General features: G+C 48.5%; 1 protein-coding gene across 1 annotated transcript in view; it reads left to right on the top strand.

The window, feature by feature from the left end:
- NEK6 (NIMA related kinase 6) overlaps window positions 1-14,266 on the top strand; it is a 40,503-nt gene extending 26,237 nt beyond the window's left edge. Inside the window, exons 5-10 of the mRNA XM_026049419.1 lie at window positions 519-629; window positions 3,737-3,845; window positions 5,060-5,167; window positions 10,146-10,240; window positions 12,743-12,856; window positions 13,607-14,266. Coding sequence (XP_025905204.1) covers window positions 519-629; window positions 3,737-3,845; window positions 5,060-5,167; window positions 10,146-10,240; window positions 12,743-12,856; window positions 13,607-13,717 — 648 coding nt within the window. The 3' untranslated portion in view covers window positions 13,718-14,266. The remainder of the gene's footprint in view (window positions 1-518; window positions 630-3,736; window positions 3,846-5,059; window positions 5,168-10,145; window positions 10,241-12,742; window positions 12,857-13,606) is intronic.
- The last annotated feature ends 1,813 nt before the right edge of the window (window positions 14,267-16,079 follow it).

Here is a 16,079-nt window from a genome sequence, read left to right as displayed (position 1 = left end):
CTCTTAGGTCCATAGATCAAAGATCAACTTCCATCCAGAAAAGCACCCAAATTGGGTGCAGGGCCATTTTCTGCCTCTCTCACAGCGGACACTCTCCCRGGGCTCCCAGGGGCACCGGGGAGTTTAAACCATCAAACCTTCTCCTAACCCTCCATGGCATAGGTCAGACTTCAGTGTTTTACTCCTTTTCTTGGCAAATCTCTGTAAGATTTTATATGCTGACTCTGTGGTGATTTCGGTCCCTGTTCTATAGGCCTGTAGCATGGGAGAAACTATTTGAAATGCCTTTTGTTAGTGRGAAACTGTATTAATTTTCACCCCAATTGCTCCTTCTTAAAAGACRTTTTATAGTTGTTTCTGTTACGGTTTTTGTGTGTGCTAAGGGCCCGGAGCCCTCCGTGTAGCTCTACCTGTTTCAAATCATGTTGTGCAGTGATTGCAAAAGTGGGAACAGGTACGGTATCCTGTGGCTGAAATTGCAACTTTTTACAAATATTCTCAACTTCCTCAACCTGCAGCAACTGAACCACCCCAATATAATTAAGTATTTGGATTCTTTCATCGAAGACAACGAGCTCAACATTGTCCTGGAACTGGCAGACGCTGGTGACCTCTCTCAGATGATTAAGGTAAGGACACATCAAGTAGTAACATACCACAGGCTTCCAGGAGGATGCCCTGGAACACGGCCATGGACATACGGCCATGAGGAAAGTGGATCTCTCCTGGGAAYGCGCTCCCCCTCTCCTCTTGGAGTCTCATGCAGGACAGGGTGCTTGCAGGCTGAGCTCAGGGGTCTGGTTTAACCCCCCTCGGCTGCAGCCTGCGGCTTCCAAGGGAGTGAGACAGTGCAATCCATGGGGATATGGTTGGGGACACTTAATTCTTCCTAGGCAGGTATTCACATAGCCGGGCTGCCACGTCGAGGGCATTTTAGAAAGTGTATTGACTTTCCTTGCAGCTGGGACTTGGGATTGAGAAAGTGTTTCAAGTGCTTGCTCCTCTCTTATGTTGCTCCTAGGAATACTTGTATAGCTGGAAACCAGCTTTAGTTAAGCTGTTACCACCTGCTTTTATATTTTCTTTGACATGTTAATCTTTAGACATACATCCCTTGTGAGAACAGATGTGTTATATCATGTTTGTTAGCACTCTCAACCTTCTCTCTGTGTTTTACCTGCCTTTTTTTCCTGCCRTCATTATCCTGCAATTATCATAAATGAGCGTTTGGAAAGTTCCCCTCCTCCTTGTTGCCACAGTTAAAATCCCCACGTAGCAGGTTTGTTTTGTGTGGCAGCGGAGCTGCGGGGCGCGAGCCGGAGTCGCTCCATGGGCAGTGTCCACGAAGGCGGTCGCATCAGTCCCATTTCCTGGAAAACAGGCAGTTTATTGCAGGCTCTTAGTAGCTTCAGGTAAAGATGGAGAGAAACTGGAGTTTGTGGGAGCAGAACGAGGGCTCCGACTGTGCTGGGAGCAAGTGCTTGACTTATTTTTAAATTTTAGCTGATGAAAAGTCTTACCTACGTAATTGTCAGCTATCTTGTTGTATAAAATATTTGCATACTTCAATCATTTAGAATTTTAGTTGAAAACTCTCTCTAGTTGTAACTATATTCATTAATCTTGTCAGGGTTGGGYGATAAATTTCTGAATTTCCTGGAAATTATTTCTTCATGGTATATTAAGAATCACTTTTTGTGAAACTTAAWTTATTCATCCTTAGGTTGACAACAAAGCTGTAATTTCTATGCTCTCTGCCAGGGCTCCCCAGTCTGGGCCCTTTTCCCATGCCTTTGGTGCAGGCACAAAGATAACACCCTGGAGTTTTTCAAGGTCCTATAAATTATGCTTTCCCACTTAGTGCAAACCTCTGGGGAAACTGAGTTTTAAAAAGCAAACCCTAAAAATAAGAGGGAATGAAAGAAAATCTCGTCCCAAATGTTGGAAACAGAGCCGACCGAACAGCCCGCCTGCCTCCTCCTCGGTGTCACCCCCGCCCCGTGGCTCTGGAATTAAAACTTATGTCGGGATTTTCAGTTTCCGCGAGGCGGCAGGAGCAGCAGTAACAACACGCCGAAGGTGTGAGAGTGATAAAAACAGGGGCGTCCCTGTCGCGGCCCCGCTGCCTGCATTATGTATGAGCCCCGCGGAGCCGGTGCAGCGCGCGGTGCCGCCGCAGAGCCGGGATTCCCTGGAAATGTCAGCCGAGGCTTATTGGACATGACATTTAGAAAATTATCACTTGTGGTGGTGCATATCCCATCCTAACTACTTTAATGGAAATTAAATAATATCGTGTATATAACACTTTATCCATCACCCTCTGCGATTCCTCTGTGCTCTCCATCGAGTTTTGGGTTGAAACTGTTGCAAGCTGTCAGATTTGCTGCTTGGGGAATTGCACGGTCGCGGCCCTTCGCAGCTGAACTGCAAAATTAAAATTTGCTATTGCTTGAGTCAAGCAAGAGCTATTAGCAGCATTTCACATAAAATAGAAAATGTGACAATGGGCGTCAAATGTCTGTACTGAGAGGAAAAGACACCTGATGCAGGCGAGGGGCACTTTCCGCTGGTACCCTCCTTTATTCTTGCCCTTACATGGTTTTAATGGAAATTCTGCCATGTAGGATGCACAGGAAATGGCAATGATAGAGTCAAAAGGGGATAGAGCATTTCTGAGAGTGTCATCACATAATATCAGCTTCTGTACCAAAGGATGAGGGTGCATCCTAAACCCCTGGGAGCTGTTTGTGTGTTAGGTGCAGATCTTGTTGGGGTTGTGGGAGAAGAAATTGCTCAGTTCTGGCACAAGAATAAGCAGAAAAAAGTTGGATGCCGGTAATCAAAAGTTGTGGAGTTTTACAGATTATGGGAGGAGGGTGGGAAATTTGGGGTGATGGAGTAAATGCCTGAAATTCTTGAAATGGAAAAAAAAATTAGTTAAGGTTATATAATGTTTAGCTTCCACTGGGAGGCTGGCTATTTATTCCTCTGGTAGGTTGGTCGGGTAGAAGACTTGATTTTTCTAGATAAGTGTATTGATTGCGCTGTTCTTTGTGTGTTATGGTGATGAACACAATTATTTTATCTGAGAGCTGCTTGTGCCCAGTGCTCCGTGGTGTCCGGACTCGGCAATGCTCACAAATGCCCTCATAAAAGCACACGAATCAGTCTTTCTCCAAATTTGTGCCTTCTTGATCTGTAGTGTCTTTGCATCTCACTAGAGAAAGTTAATTTAACGTTCCCATTATGCATGAAATAGAATATATTATTCTACCTGATCCCAGAAGAATAACAAATACTTTATTGGTGCTGTTGCAGTCTTCTGAAACAGAGAAGCCCATTTTGTTATTGTTGTTACTAGACTGTGCAGCAGCAAACATTTGCAAGCTTTTTTTTAATGATCCTTTGTTACTTAAGGCAAAATATTTGAGACATTTGTTGTTTTGAAGCATTAAATATGTTTTGCAAGGTAATTAAGGAGATTAATGCTAATTATAATTGGTGTCCATTCAAAAACGTCAAATCTACTTAAGCATATTTTTCGCAATAGTTGTTAATTAGTGAACTGCATTGAAGTTTGCACACAGCAAGAAGGAGTTAAATGCTAATAGGGAGACAAGTCATGCTGCTGCGGACCTGAAGACATGAGCRTCCTGCAGCTGCCTAACATGACTCCAGGAATGAGGCAAATATGCTTCTTCTTCACTGATCTTTTATTTATTTTCCTCCACAGTATTTTAAAAAGCAGAAACGGTTAATCCCGGAAAGGACGGTGTGGAAATATTTTGTGCAGTTATGCAGTGCAGTCGAACACATGCACTCCCGCAGGGTGATGCACAGAGGTAACATTAATTCAGTCTCTTTTCACTGAATAATAATATAATGTTCCAATTAGTAAGCGCCTGCATTCACTAACAATTATGCTGATGTTCAGCCAACGCGTGTTTAGAGAGGCTGGAGCTTGCAAGATGGATTTCTCCTTCTGTCTTTTGCATCATTGTTAAAGGATTCAGTTCGAAGTGAGCAGGGTATTAGGAAGATGAGCTGCTTTGTATTCCAGACACTGATATTAAGTAGAAGTGTCAAACTTGCCATTAGTAAAGTGTCAGAAGTAAAATGCTGAGACTACTGGATACAGTGAACTCTTAAGAAATAGTCTTCATTATATTAGCTGTGACCTTAGAGAGTTTAGAAGAGTTTTTCTGTCTTGCAAGCCTTTCTGAAATGTTAATACAAATATGTTCCACACTTTCTCTCATACCCTGTTCTCAGTTTTCATTAATTATTTTTGAATGTCTTGTCCTAGAGCTTTTTATCGCTTTGGGTTCTATCCAAAAATTACGTTGCTTCTTTCGATATAAATGAAATCCTTTGTGAAGGACTTGACCTGGGAAATGCAAATATCCCAAAGGGCATTAATAGCAATCTCTGCTGCTCATTATTTTCTTTCTCCTYGCAAGCAGCAAATTTTTCACTAATTTTTTCAGGAGGGAGGGAGGTAGCGTTTTCCTTCTGCAAACAGCTTCTGATCCAACTTGTAAGTTGGACACAAATTAAGTCTGCAGTTGGTAGGTGGAATTTGGAATCTGGTGGCACCGGGCAAACCCCGGTGTGCAACCCTGGGGTACCTGGGTCCAAGTCATTTTTACACTTGTCAAATATGCTCCATAGAGCGCAAAACGTATGGGGTGTAGGACAGTAATTTGCCGTTGGTGTGGAGRGAACGTGGCCCACAGCCCTTGTTCTGTGCAAAGGACCCTTTCTGTGCAAAGGGAAACAGGCGCACGTATTTCTTTGATTTGCAGCGGTGGAGGAGGCTGCCTCTGTTCTGTACAGGCTGTTTCCCTGCAACATTTCCCTCGCTGCTCTTTCTGGTGTGCTGAGAAGCAAACTCATCTTTTTCACGGAAYTTGGGAGATTCGGCCTCAAAGCAGTGGAGAAACGTGGTGCTGATGGGGCCCCTTTGTGGGGAAGAGCTCTGGGCTATGTTTCTGTTGCGGTGCTAGCACCAGGTAACCTTTCGTGGCTTTGACCTTCTCCCTTTCTCTTCTTGCAGACATAAAGCCAGCCAACGTGTTTATAACGGCCACAGGGGTGGTGAAGCTGGGAGATCTCGGATTAGGCCGGTTCTTTAGTTCTAAAACCACTGCAGCACATTCCTTAGGTAAGGAATCAAGCGAGCACAGCTCTGTGGCTGCTCCAAATGAGCAGCATCTGTCCTCTTACGATGGAGGTCTGGTGCAATGGACATGTGCAAAGTTTCCGATGATTGTATTTTAAATAGCATTGTATGATATGTATTTTAAGTAGCATTGAAACATTTGGAGCCGTCACGCCGCCGGGAAAGCAAGGCAAGGCCCTCGCGCTTCATCCCTGCACGGAGGGATGCTCTGAGCCTCGACACGGGCTCCGCGTGAAGACACGAGTTTCCTCCGTGCCCTGCACGTGTCTGCCAGCCCTTCCCTAGCCTAAGATTCCCGTTTATTTCTTTATGATCTTATAAGAGAAAGCAGGAACTCTGGAGTCATGCTTAATTATTATGGGCGTGTGTGTGTCTACAAACAAACAAACAAGCTGAGGCACTTCTTATTTCCGTAAAATATTAAACGTTCCTCTTTGCACTAGGAGTTATCCCAGAGTATGTATACTCTACTTAGCAGATTAAATCCCTTTTATAGCAAGTTACAATAACATCATCTGAATGGGCAAAAATATGACCATGTCTAATAATATGATTTTTATCTAGTTTGACTGCTGCACTTATTATTTTAATAAGAATAAATTGGGGCTTAGCAACTGGCCGCTCCCGGGAGCGGAGCTCGTGACGYGCGCGGGCCGGCCGCGGTGCCGGGGAGCGACGGGTCCTGCCCGGCTCCGGAGCGTCCCGCGGAGCCGCCTCCCAGCTCGCGCTGCGTCCAGCTTCCGAATAAAAGGAGCAATTTTTGCAATTAAGAAACCATGCAAGCCTGGGGTTTCTGGGGCAAGGCGATTTGTCGTATTGGTAGGTTTTAATGCAGCAGGGGACGTTCCGGCCTCGGTTTTGGTTTAATTGAGACGTCGGTTCGGGTCCCGCGGAGCGGAGCCGGTCGGTCCCGCGCGGGCGGCCGCTCCGGTGCACCCGTTGCCCTGGCAACGCCCCGCGCGGTGGTCCCCGCGGCCGCGGAGCCATGCAGGCAGCCCGCGCCGATGCAGATGCCGGCCTCTCGTCTCTCGGGTTTCGCTTTGTGTTTGCTAACATCAGCCCGGCATAGCAGGGCGCGCGGCGGCCGCGCGACCCGCCTGGCAGGTGTAGCGCCGGCCGCGCCAGTGTCAGCGCCACGGCCGCAATTAGGGCGAGGAGCAGAATGAACGTCAAACGCATTACTGGGCAGCAGATCATATTTGTCAGGAGGGATTGCATACATAAAAATTAAGTGACAGTACATGCCGGGGTAATGAAAGAAAAAGGGAAGATTTGCCCGGACGCCGCTCGCGGGGCTCAAGCGAGCGCCTCGCTCGGAGCAGCGGCAGCGCACACGGAAGCGCTGCTCGGCCAGCGAGCAAGGGGAAAACGGGGCGAGAAAGGGGAAAACAGGGGTCGAGGAGGGGGTCCCAGCAGCCCCCGTCGTGCCGTGACCTGCAAGGACGGATCCCTTTCCCATGGGAGACGGCGCGGCRCCCGGCCTGGCCGCGTCAGCGTGGCGGCCCCTGCCTGAGCAGCCCCGCTAGCAAGAGCTGCAGGTTGGCTCGCGTGCAGCTGGGTTTGCATCTCCCACAAGTTTCAGTTTTATAGGCAGAGGAGGAGAAATTCAGCGTGAGATGAGAAGGACTTTTTTTCCTAATTTTTTTTTAATACTGCTTATTTTCTTGGAAAACTTTTACAGCCTGTTCCTTTGGGGATTATGCTGTGAGCATTTTATTACATTTACTTTTTTTTTTCTTCTTTTGCATGGATATTTTTTTTTCCCTAGAAGAGCCATATGGTACCTGTTTGACAGCCTGTTTCACTACAAAAAGCAACTATATTTAACCCAGGGCTTTGCACCCAGCTACGACAAAGTGACATTTGGATACTGTAGTTTGGGTGCGGGCTACCAGGCAGTTTGGGTTGATTTTCTGCTTGTAGAGCATAATGTGTTTCCAGATTTGTCCCTTTCATTCAGGATTCACAAGGAACTTTGACACGGAAGAGRGTCTTGTTTTGGAGCACAGATTTATTCTTCATTTAATTTATTTCTTCCCAAAGAGGGTGATGCAGGTGGCTGTGGATCTGGTGCAGAGTGGCCGCCTGCCCCTCGTGGGGCACGAGGGCCTTCTCCTTTCACGGTAGCTCCCACACGTGTGTCCGGATTCTCCTTTATTTTTTTCCCCTATATTGTTTGGACAGCTTGGCCTTTTGGTCCGTGCACGCAGGACTGTGTCAGAGGATGAAAGGGACTTTCTTTGCAAGCCCCTTCAGCGTTCTTGCTGCGTGATGAGCACGTTGCAAACACAAACACCGCAGGGCTTTCCAAGCCCGGCAAAATCTGTTAAAAGGAGGAGCTTTAATGAGTGCTGCTCCTCCGAGGGCCGTGTTTGCTCTGGTACCTCTCCTGGAACGGGAGAGCTCTGTGAAGACGCGGGAAAGACCGGGCTCCGTTCGGCTCTTCCACGTGCAGAGCTCTGCTCCCTGCTGCGAGAGGAAGGGAGAGGCTCGGAAATGCTGCTCCGCTCTGGAAAGATGCGCTGGAAGGGGCCGGGACACGTGGAGCGGGAAGAGGAGCATCCCTTATCGGCTGCTCCTCTTAGAGCTGGAAACCAAATAGGACCCTGGAGTTTGCCCAGTTCCAGGAGGTGCCTCTGTTTTATGGCATCTAAATACAGAGTCCCTTGTTCCAAGCTTTCTGAAGGGGATGAGCCCGGTTTTCCTTGTGCTCGCAGGAGCGAATCCGCGGCAGACCTGGGAGCGCATCGAGGCTCCCCGGCTGCTCTCGTCACACCGCCTGTTGGGTCGGACTGTAGGGGAGAGGGCAGGAATCTGCATTTCATTCCTGGAGTAGCTCTTGGCTGTGTGTTTTCCCGGCCAGACAAGGGCCTCCTTGTCTTTCCGGGAATAGCTGGCATTTCCCGGCACGGCGCTGCGGCCCTGGGGTGCCCCGGGGCTCGTTCYGGCCTCTCTGCAGGGCTCGTCCTCACCGAGAGCCCAGGCTGGAACGAGAAGACACTTCCAAAGTCAGAATCTTCCACTGTGTCCTGTGATCTTTATAACTTTAGATGCATTACGCTGCCAGCTGGTGATTAATATTGAATCTGAACAATATTTTGTATTTGTGGCAGGGCAAATGCCAAAGAAAGTTTCTGATTAATAGTCTCCGATTAGCCTGTTCTGTCAAATTGACTAATGTGGTGCAGTGGTGAGGCCTGGCTGATCGCATCGGAAGCATCTCCTGAAGATGCTCATTACGGGAGATTCCCACATAATGTTGGACAGGCCATAAAGCGAATTGGGCTTGTCAGTCTYTTATCATGACAGTTATTTAAAAATTAATGCGTGGCTTTCGAAACGCCAAGGCCTCCTTCTCCGTGCGTTTGCTGACAACGCCGCCGTAACGGTAGGTAAATGTGCAGGGTGGGCTCGGCAAAGGCAGCCCCGGCRAGGGCGGCTCCGCAGCCCCGCTTAATATAAGGAACAGGCTAATGCCCGGGAATCAAACACAGCCTGCAAGGCACTCATCCGTAGGGGAGCCCTGTCACGCCGCTGTGGTCGAAGGTCGTTTCGAGGCATTATCTAAAACGACAATGTGAAATGGAAGGAAGCGTGCGAGGAGCGGGGAAGGCAGGGCCCCAACTTTGGAGCCCACGTGGTGGCGTTTGCTCCGAGCCTGCGGAGCGCAACGASGGGGAGCAGGGCAAGGGGAGGCTGGGGACAGCGCGGGAGCCGGCCCCGTCCCGTGCGCTCTGCGCGGCTGCGCGGGGCTCCGCTCACCCACTGCCTGCGCTCGGCTCCCCTAAGGGACAGAAATCCCTAAAAAGCAGTGGATTCTTCGACTGTGGTGGTCCGTGAAGCAATTTGATGCAGTTTATTAATAATCTGGTAATGGGGGCAGAGCCCTGAGCCGTTTGGGAAGGGGTGGGTCCCATTTCTTGGATACGTGGTTYGTTTTGGCCAGCAGAGCTGCGGGATCTGTGTTTATCTGTGTATCTGTACACTCACGTAGGTGTCCCCCCAATGTCACAGGATCCGTTTCACGTTATTTATTGAGTTTGGAACAGCTCTGAGCCTGAACTGTGAGGATTTCGTAGGCTGCGGGTTTGGGCATCTCTGCGCGCGGGCAGCGCCGAGCGGGTCYGGAGCAGCCGCTTCCGAGCGAGGGTCCGGGGAAGGGGAGGGATCCCCCCCGCTGCCCCCTTCCCAACTCCTCCTGCAGCGTCCGGAACGAAGCCCTCGAAAACGGGATGTTACCGGCAAATTAAACATTTGCCGTCTTGTGAAAAGGCCTTTAATTAGGAGAGGGCTATGCTGGTGTGTGGAAAGCAGGAGTAATTGACAGCGGATGGGCAGGCGAGGGAAGCAGGAAAAGAGAGCGGCTAGAGTCTTGGATGTTTTAATAAATGATGTATCTGATGAGTATTTGATGTAGTTGAGAGTGCCAGGATGTCTTGCATTTTCAGAGCCACATCTGAAACTTATTTAGGGCTTTAAAAGAAGAGAGTGTTTTTGAGATAAGGAGTTTATTAGTTATTTCTACTAACTCCTGTCCAAAATGCAGTGGTAAAATGCTCTTGATAAAACACAGACCTGTGGAGCTCTGTGGAAATGCCACGACCCTGGCCTGGGCTGTGCGTTGGAATGGCGTTTTGGAGCTGGGAATCCCCCGCATCCTTTCGGAAGGTGTTGAAATTCCGGCCTGCATCGGATGTCCGTGACGTCCCATGGGCGGCTTCGCGCCCCGAGGGCCGCCGTCCTCGCGGGAGCCCCGGGATTCCTGCATCACGGCGGGGAATAAGAAAGATGTTATTGGTAATGCTCATCTGTTTCTCTATTCCTGTATTTTTGGTGTGGATAAGAGTGTGCTGGTGAACCCACACACTGTTTCCATGTTCCTGTGTGATCCGTCTGGGAGCTGCTTGCGGCAAAGCCGTTCCTCACGGTGCTTACTGCTCCTCTCTGTGCTTTCTTGCAGTGGGAACTCCGTACTATATGTCCCCAGAAAGAATACACGAAAACGGCTATAACTTTAAGTCCGATATCTGGTCTCTGGGCTGTTTATTGTACGAGGTAAGGACCTTCCAGCTTTCTTTCCCCCAACACGGCTTTTCCCAGCAGGGTTAYGAGCGGGGCACTGGTCCTGAGCACCTGACATGCTCTAAGGTTTAGCTAGGGGAAAGATATTGTATAGGTGCTAACAGAAATGCCTCGTTAACGGCCCAAGGCAAACTGTGCGCGAGCCGGCGCCCGGCCCCGCTGCTGCTCCCTGCGGGCTGCTCCGCGCGCCCCGCGAGACGGGATCCCAGATTTATGCAGAGAGAAATATTTAGCATTGCGCTAAGATGTGTTTGTGTTGCAGGCAATATGGTCCCCTTATGGCACGGCAGTCTCGGTGCTCCTTACATTTAAGAAGCTGACTTAATTGCACACTAAACATAATTCCGCGATAGGAGTAGTGGTACTGAGTGCTTGGCATGTGAAGCCTTTCCAAGCTCCTTCCTCGTAGCTGAGCCTCACGTCGGTGAGCAGGAGCTGTGGGATCCTGCAGATTGCAGGAAATGCCAAACGGCCCCCGGCCTCGCGTTCCCGGGATAAACAGCTCCTGCATTCCCAAACTTTCCAGAATCTGAACCTGGAAATCAAAATCACCTCTCTTCAAGGGAGTTGCAGTTTATCGGTAGTAATTGCTTGAAATAAAAGCGCTTCTCCTTTTGGCTTAGAAGTAAGGAAGTAATGTTTGTCTGCTTATGAGTCACTTCGGATAATTCTCGTACAGTTTGTGTAGATAAACTGAAGAGAGATTTAATGTACAAATTGCCTTGAGAGACATGTGTGTCCAGTGGCATCCMCTTGCACAACCTTGAGGGCCTTGGGATGTGATGTCGGAGAGCACCACTTAACTTTGACATTGATAATGGCCTAGTGCTTTTTATTCAATCTGATCAATATAGTAGGAACTGTCTTCATCCCTCTCTTCCTCTGTAAAGCTGTCATCAAGATAACTTGGAGGGAATAAAAATAAGTTGTTTATTTCCAGAATATAGCTACAAGCAATGACTTTAGCGGCTCTAGCAAGATGATCAATTTAAACACTAACAGCAATTCCTATGCATTTTTTTTAACCAGTCATAGTGCATGGTGGGCATTTTAAGTGGAGATCTAGCGGTCCCGCTGTAATTGTTATAATCAAAATGTCAGAAGCAAACCCAAATGCAGCATCACAAATTGCTGCTAGAGATAAATTTAGAGTCCCTGCCTCGTGCGGGAGCGGGTACGGCCGCGCTTTCGGTTTTAATTCGCTGTTCTATCAGTTCAGTCTGAAGAAATGGGCTTGTTTCCTTTTCAGTCTCTTCCCTTGGCACGTTGTCGTTAGGAATGTCAGCGGGAGCGGGAGAGCCCCTTGGAGGCGGTGGGCGCCGGGCTGCCGCACGGTGCTGCAGGGGCTGGCCTGGGTCCCTGGCGCGGGCTGCGCATCCCCTGCCTTGCGGCCCGGGTGCAGGGCTCGTTCCGCAGCCGCCTGCAGCTCCCTTTGCACAGCAAGGGTCTGCAGCTCCCGGCGGGAAGCGTTGCACGGGGAGGACTCTGGGATAAGCCAGCCTGGGCCTTTCTGGGATGCGTTTTGGGAACCATGCAGCTCAGTGTATTTCAGGGGAATTCRGGTAATCGGGGCTCGTTATTTAATGTTAGTTTAGGCCACTTGAGCGAGGGCTTCCAGGACAAATGATCTTCCCCAGTGAAGATGCAACTTCCTTCCTGAGACTTAAGTGTAATATAAACACACCTTTTAAAAGAATCTCCGCGTGCCCTGGGAGGAATTTTCCCGCAGCAAAAAGCCCCCGTCTCACTGTCCTCGCCACGCGCGTGGCCCCTTCGCCTCCCAAGTCTGCCCTGCTTTTAGAGATGCCAATAGTGGGTTTCAGCAGAACCTGAGAGGAAGCGGGTGGGCTGGAGAGGAGAAGCGGCAGCCGCCGGCCCTGGTCCCCGCGCGGCAGCCCCGGCCGGGCAGCGGCTTCCTGGGCTGCTCTCCTTGTTGCGCGTTTTTAGGACTGAAGTGATTCATTGGTGTTTAACATTCTTTGTATTTCGACTCGCCAATGTCCAGAAATAGTCAATGTATTTTTTGTTATCACATGCTGTCAAAGACAGAAGAGCTTTTAGCCTTTAAGRACCCATCGTGGTTATGATGGGTTTGCCCTATGGCACAGGTTTCCTATCCCTTAATTCAGGAAAATAGATATTTTTTCTCTGTGTTCTCCCAGAGCTGCTGTCTCTGTGCATTCAGTGTCCCACGTGAAACATTTTGCGCAGAATTAAGCCCGGTGGTGGGAGAGCGCATTTTCCTGGATGCAGATGCAGGGATGAGCAGGAGCGATRCAGTTTGGGCTGGGGGCCGCGGTGGCATCTGTGCAAAGCTGCCATGTGCTCAGYGCAACCTGCCCTTGCAAACGCTCTCGAAGAGCAGCCTGTGCCTTTGCTCGCTGTCCAGGAAGAAAATTTGCTCTTGCAAGTCAGCAGTACTGAGGCCTGTTAAATCCTTTACTTTTCTGAGATATTTTCTCTTTTTCCCTCCAGATGGCAGCTCTTCAGAGTCCTTTCTATGGAGATAAGATGAACCTGTTTTCTCTTTGCCAAAAAATAGAGCAATGTGACTACCCACCTCTTCCAGCCGAACATTATTCGGAAAAGGTAAATGGGGAGCGTTGGTGCGGGGCCTGGCTGCGCGTCCCGTCTCTGCAGAGCCTCCCTTCCCGTTCCCTGCTCCCGGCGCTGCTGCACCGCGGCAGGAGCTGGCTTTGCCCCGAATCCTCCTCTCGGGGGTCACTGCTCAGCCGTGCTGCACTCCAGAACCAGCACAGGGAGGGCAGGGTCCGGACGGCAGAGCCCTGTGCTCGTTAAGAGCCAGCACGTGAACGGATGCGGAGGGTTTGGGGAGGGTCCTGTGGCCAGGTAAGGGCCCCGGCGGCGCCGTCCTTGCCGGGGCCGCAGCCGGGAGCGCGCGGCGCCGCTCCGCTTGCAGCGTGCACCGTCGCGCTTTTAATTACCATTAAAATAATTGGCACCGTGGCTGCTGGGAGGACGTGAGAAGATCAGAGGCTCAAGGCTGTTTCTCCGCAGGCCTCGGGGAGCCGAGCAGCTTTTGGTGTCTGTATAATTAAAAGCTACAATCTTTCATGTGCACAATAAAGAGGGCTGGGAGGTGGGGAGGCTTCAGACCTTCTGCATTTTATTTATTAGAAATAATCAATGACCGCGCTCGGCTCTTCGCAGAGCCCTGCTCGGAAACGCTGCTGCTCTGCACAGCTGTGCTGGGGCAGCGTGGATCTGAGGATCCAGCTTGCCGGGCAGGGTTTTACCTGGGAAACCCGGACCTGGCTGCAGCGCGGGGGAACCGGCGCCGCGCGGGCGCTCTCTCACCGGCCCTTTTGTGTCTTGCAGCTGCGGGAACTGGTCAGCATGTGCATATACCCCGATCCAGATCAAAGGCCTGACATTGGTTACGTGCACCAAATAGCAAAACAAATGCATGTTTGGACCTCCAGCACTTGAAGCATCGGCGAGCGCTCTCGAAAAGCCAGCACAGCTTAGTCTTACTTGAATTTGTGTTTTCTCAGATGAAACCGACTGGTGCCTAGTCACACAAGCGAGAGGGTTGAGCACTCGTAGCGGGATGCTCCATTATTTCTGCAGGTTATTTGACAAGGACTCGTACAAGGTGGTCATGCTTTAAAGTGACGATTCTGTGAGGTATTGCAAGTGATTTTTATTTTTATTTTTTAGCCAATAACATGTTACAGATGTAGATCATTTAAGGGTCCTTTCTTAAAACTGTCGTGTGTAATCTAGGGTAGATTATATTAGCAAGGGCGTCTTGGAGACCCCTTCTATCTTAACTGTAATGTGAAATATTGAAATAATTCCTTCAGTGAAATCACTTTATACTAATGTAAGAATTGCCATAGATTTTTGTGTAATTTGTATAACTGCTACTTTGCCTCTTCTGCAAATGGTTAATAGCAAATTGAATTTTTACTTCATATCATCTTTTAAAGCATCCATGTTTTTATTAATTCCCTCCTCTTCAGATGTAGGRACTGGGAAGGGTGTTGGGGTGAGGGAAATGTATTTGTTTCAAGATTTCTTTTTTTTTTAATTTTCTTTTTAAACTGAAAATTTAGAGTGAGTAATTTGCTGATGCATTTATCTGTTAATTTGGCTACAGCCAATGAGTTAAGTGTATACCTGGAGGGAAAAACAAAGAAATGAGCATTGCTTCTGCAGGTAACTTCTCTTTAAACTTATTTTTCCACTTGGTTTTTTTTTTTTTTTTTTTTAGGCTAAAGTTCTTATTAAAAACAGTGTTACTCGAAGCCAGCTGTATTTTGGGGAAGATACTTTTATCAAATTCAGTGGTACTTTAGGTACTGATAGGTAAAATACAAGCAAAGCAGTGTTTTAAGCTTTCTGAAACATTTTAAGAAGAAATRGGTAAAATGCTTTGTGTATCTAATTCTACGTAAGGATCGGCCCCTATCTATTTAACTGTGAAAGTTAATTTATAGAATGTGAATTTTTATAGCAGAGCAACCTGATTTGAAGGAGTCATCTTCTTTAGCGACATGAAAATTTTCAACCAGCAGCTCCATTCATTGAATCAATGATTTGTTCGTTACTGTTGCTGAAAACGCTCACTGCTTTCGGGACAACGCGTGGATTCACGTTCCAGTGTTTCCGTTCCACGTGCCGGCTGCAGGACCGGCCGCGCTCGGCCTGCACGAGCCTGGCCCACACGGCAGCTTTGTGTGTGACAGCTAAAATGCAGCCTGTGCCTTTCTTTTTTTTTTTTTTTTTTTTCTTTTCTTAAGAAAAACATACAATCCTTAATTTTTTTGAAATAAGGTTAGGGCTAGTGGGTTAAACATATATATGCTTTTAGTGGATTTTTTTTTTAATCTAATTTTCTCTACTTAAAGGAAAACTGCCGTGCCATCTTCAGCTACTTYTAATCAGATTTTGAAATATTTATGTAAGGTAGCAAAGTAAGGCTATTAATTGCTGTGAATGACGTTGGTATCATTAAGGCGAGGTGCCACTGGGCGAGTGTTCCCAGCAGAAAGTTGAGCCGGCCGCGAAATCCCAATGCCAGGAAATTCCCATCGGCGCGAGGGAGCAGGAGAGGCACCAAATTGCTTCCACCATTCCCACGCGCACGTGCTTGATTTATGGTCAGCTTCTGTAGTGGTTCGTGGTGTTAAGACCAAAGGCTGCCGTTCTGACGCCGCGCTTCCCGTAGAGCCCGGGTGGCAGCTCCGCATTCCTCGGGAGGGTTGCGCTGCCTCTCCGCGCGTCACGGACCGACGGCGGGTTCGGCTGTCAGGGAAGCTCAACSGACTTGACTCTCTCAAGAAGTCTGGTCCCTTTCTTGCTACGTGGAATTTATTCGTGCTTATAAGTAAATGTATTTCAAAAGGTAATTTTTTTTTTTTTTGCAATTGTGCCTTTTTAGATAAATAAAACAATGATTTACAAAATAAACACCTTTGTTAAGAAAAACGTATGAGTCTACTATTAAGGAAAAAAATGGTTAGAAATGGTCGCTGCAAAGAGTCTAAATGTAAATGTGGAACTTTCTAACAGCTACTAGGAGATATTAATGCTTCACGGCAAGCTCTGCTCCTAGAAGTGACTGGAGCAACTGCCAGCTACCCCGAGGGAAACCTGTATGTGAAACTGCACCCTGCAGCCCTGTGGCCCAGCTGAAGACATGGAAACTGGTAGCAAACGTGAGGCGAGAAACAAGACGAGCTGTGCCCTGCGCTGCCTTCAGTCAGGTAATTTAGAAATGAAGATGTCAGGTAGTTGAGGGGGGGCTGCATCTRCTCGGTTTCTTGTCACTAGAGAAAACAGGGAA

Source organism: Nothoprocta perdicaria, unplaced genomic scaffold (genome assembly GCF_003342845.1).
Source record: "Nothoprocta perdicaria isolate Ctin4 unplaced genomic scaffold, notPer1 scaffold_6, whole genome shotgun sequence".
Taxonomy (NCBI): Eukaryota; Metazoa; Chordata; class Aves; order Tinamiformes; family Tinamidae; genus Nothoprocta; species Nothoprocta perdicaria.
Note: the sequence above shows the minus strand (reverse complement) of the source record. Positions and strands in the feature narration are given on the sequence as shown.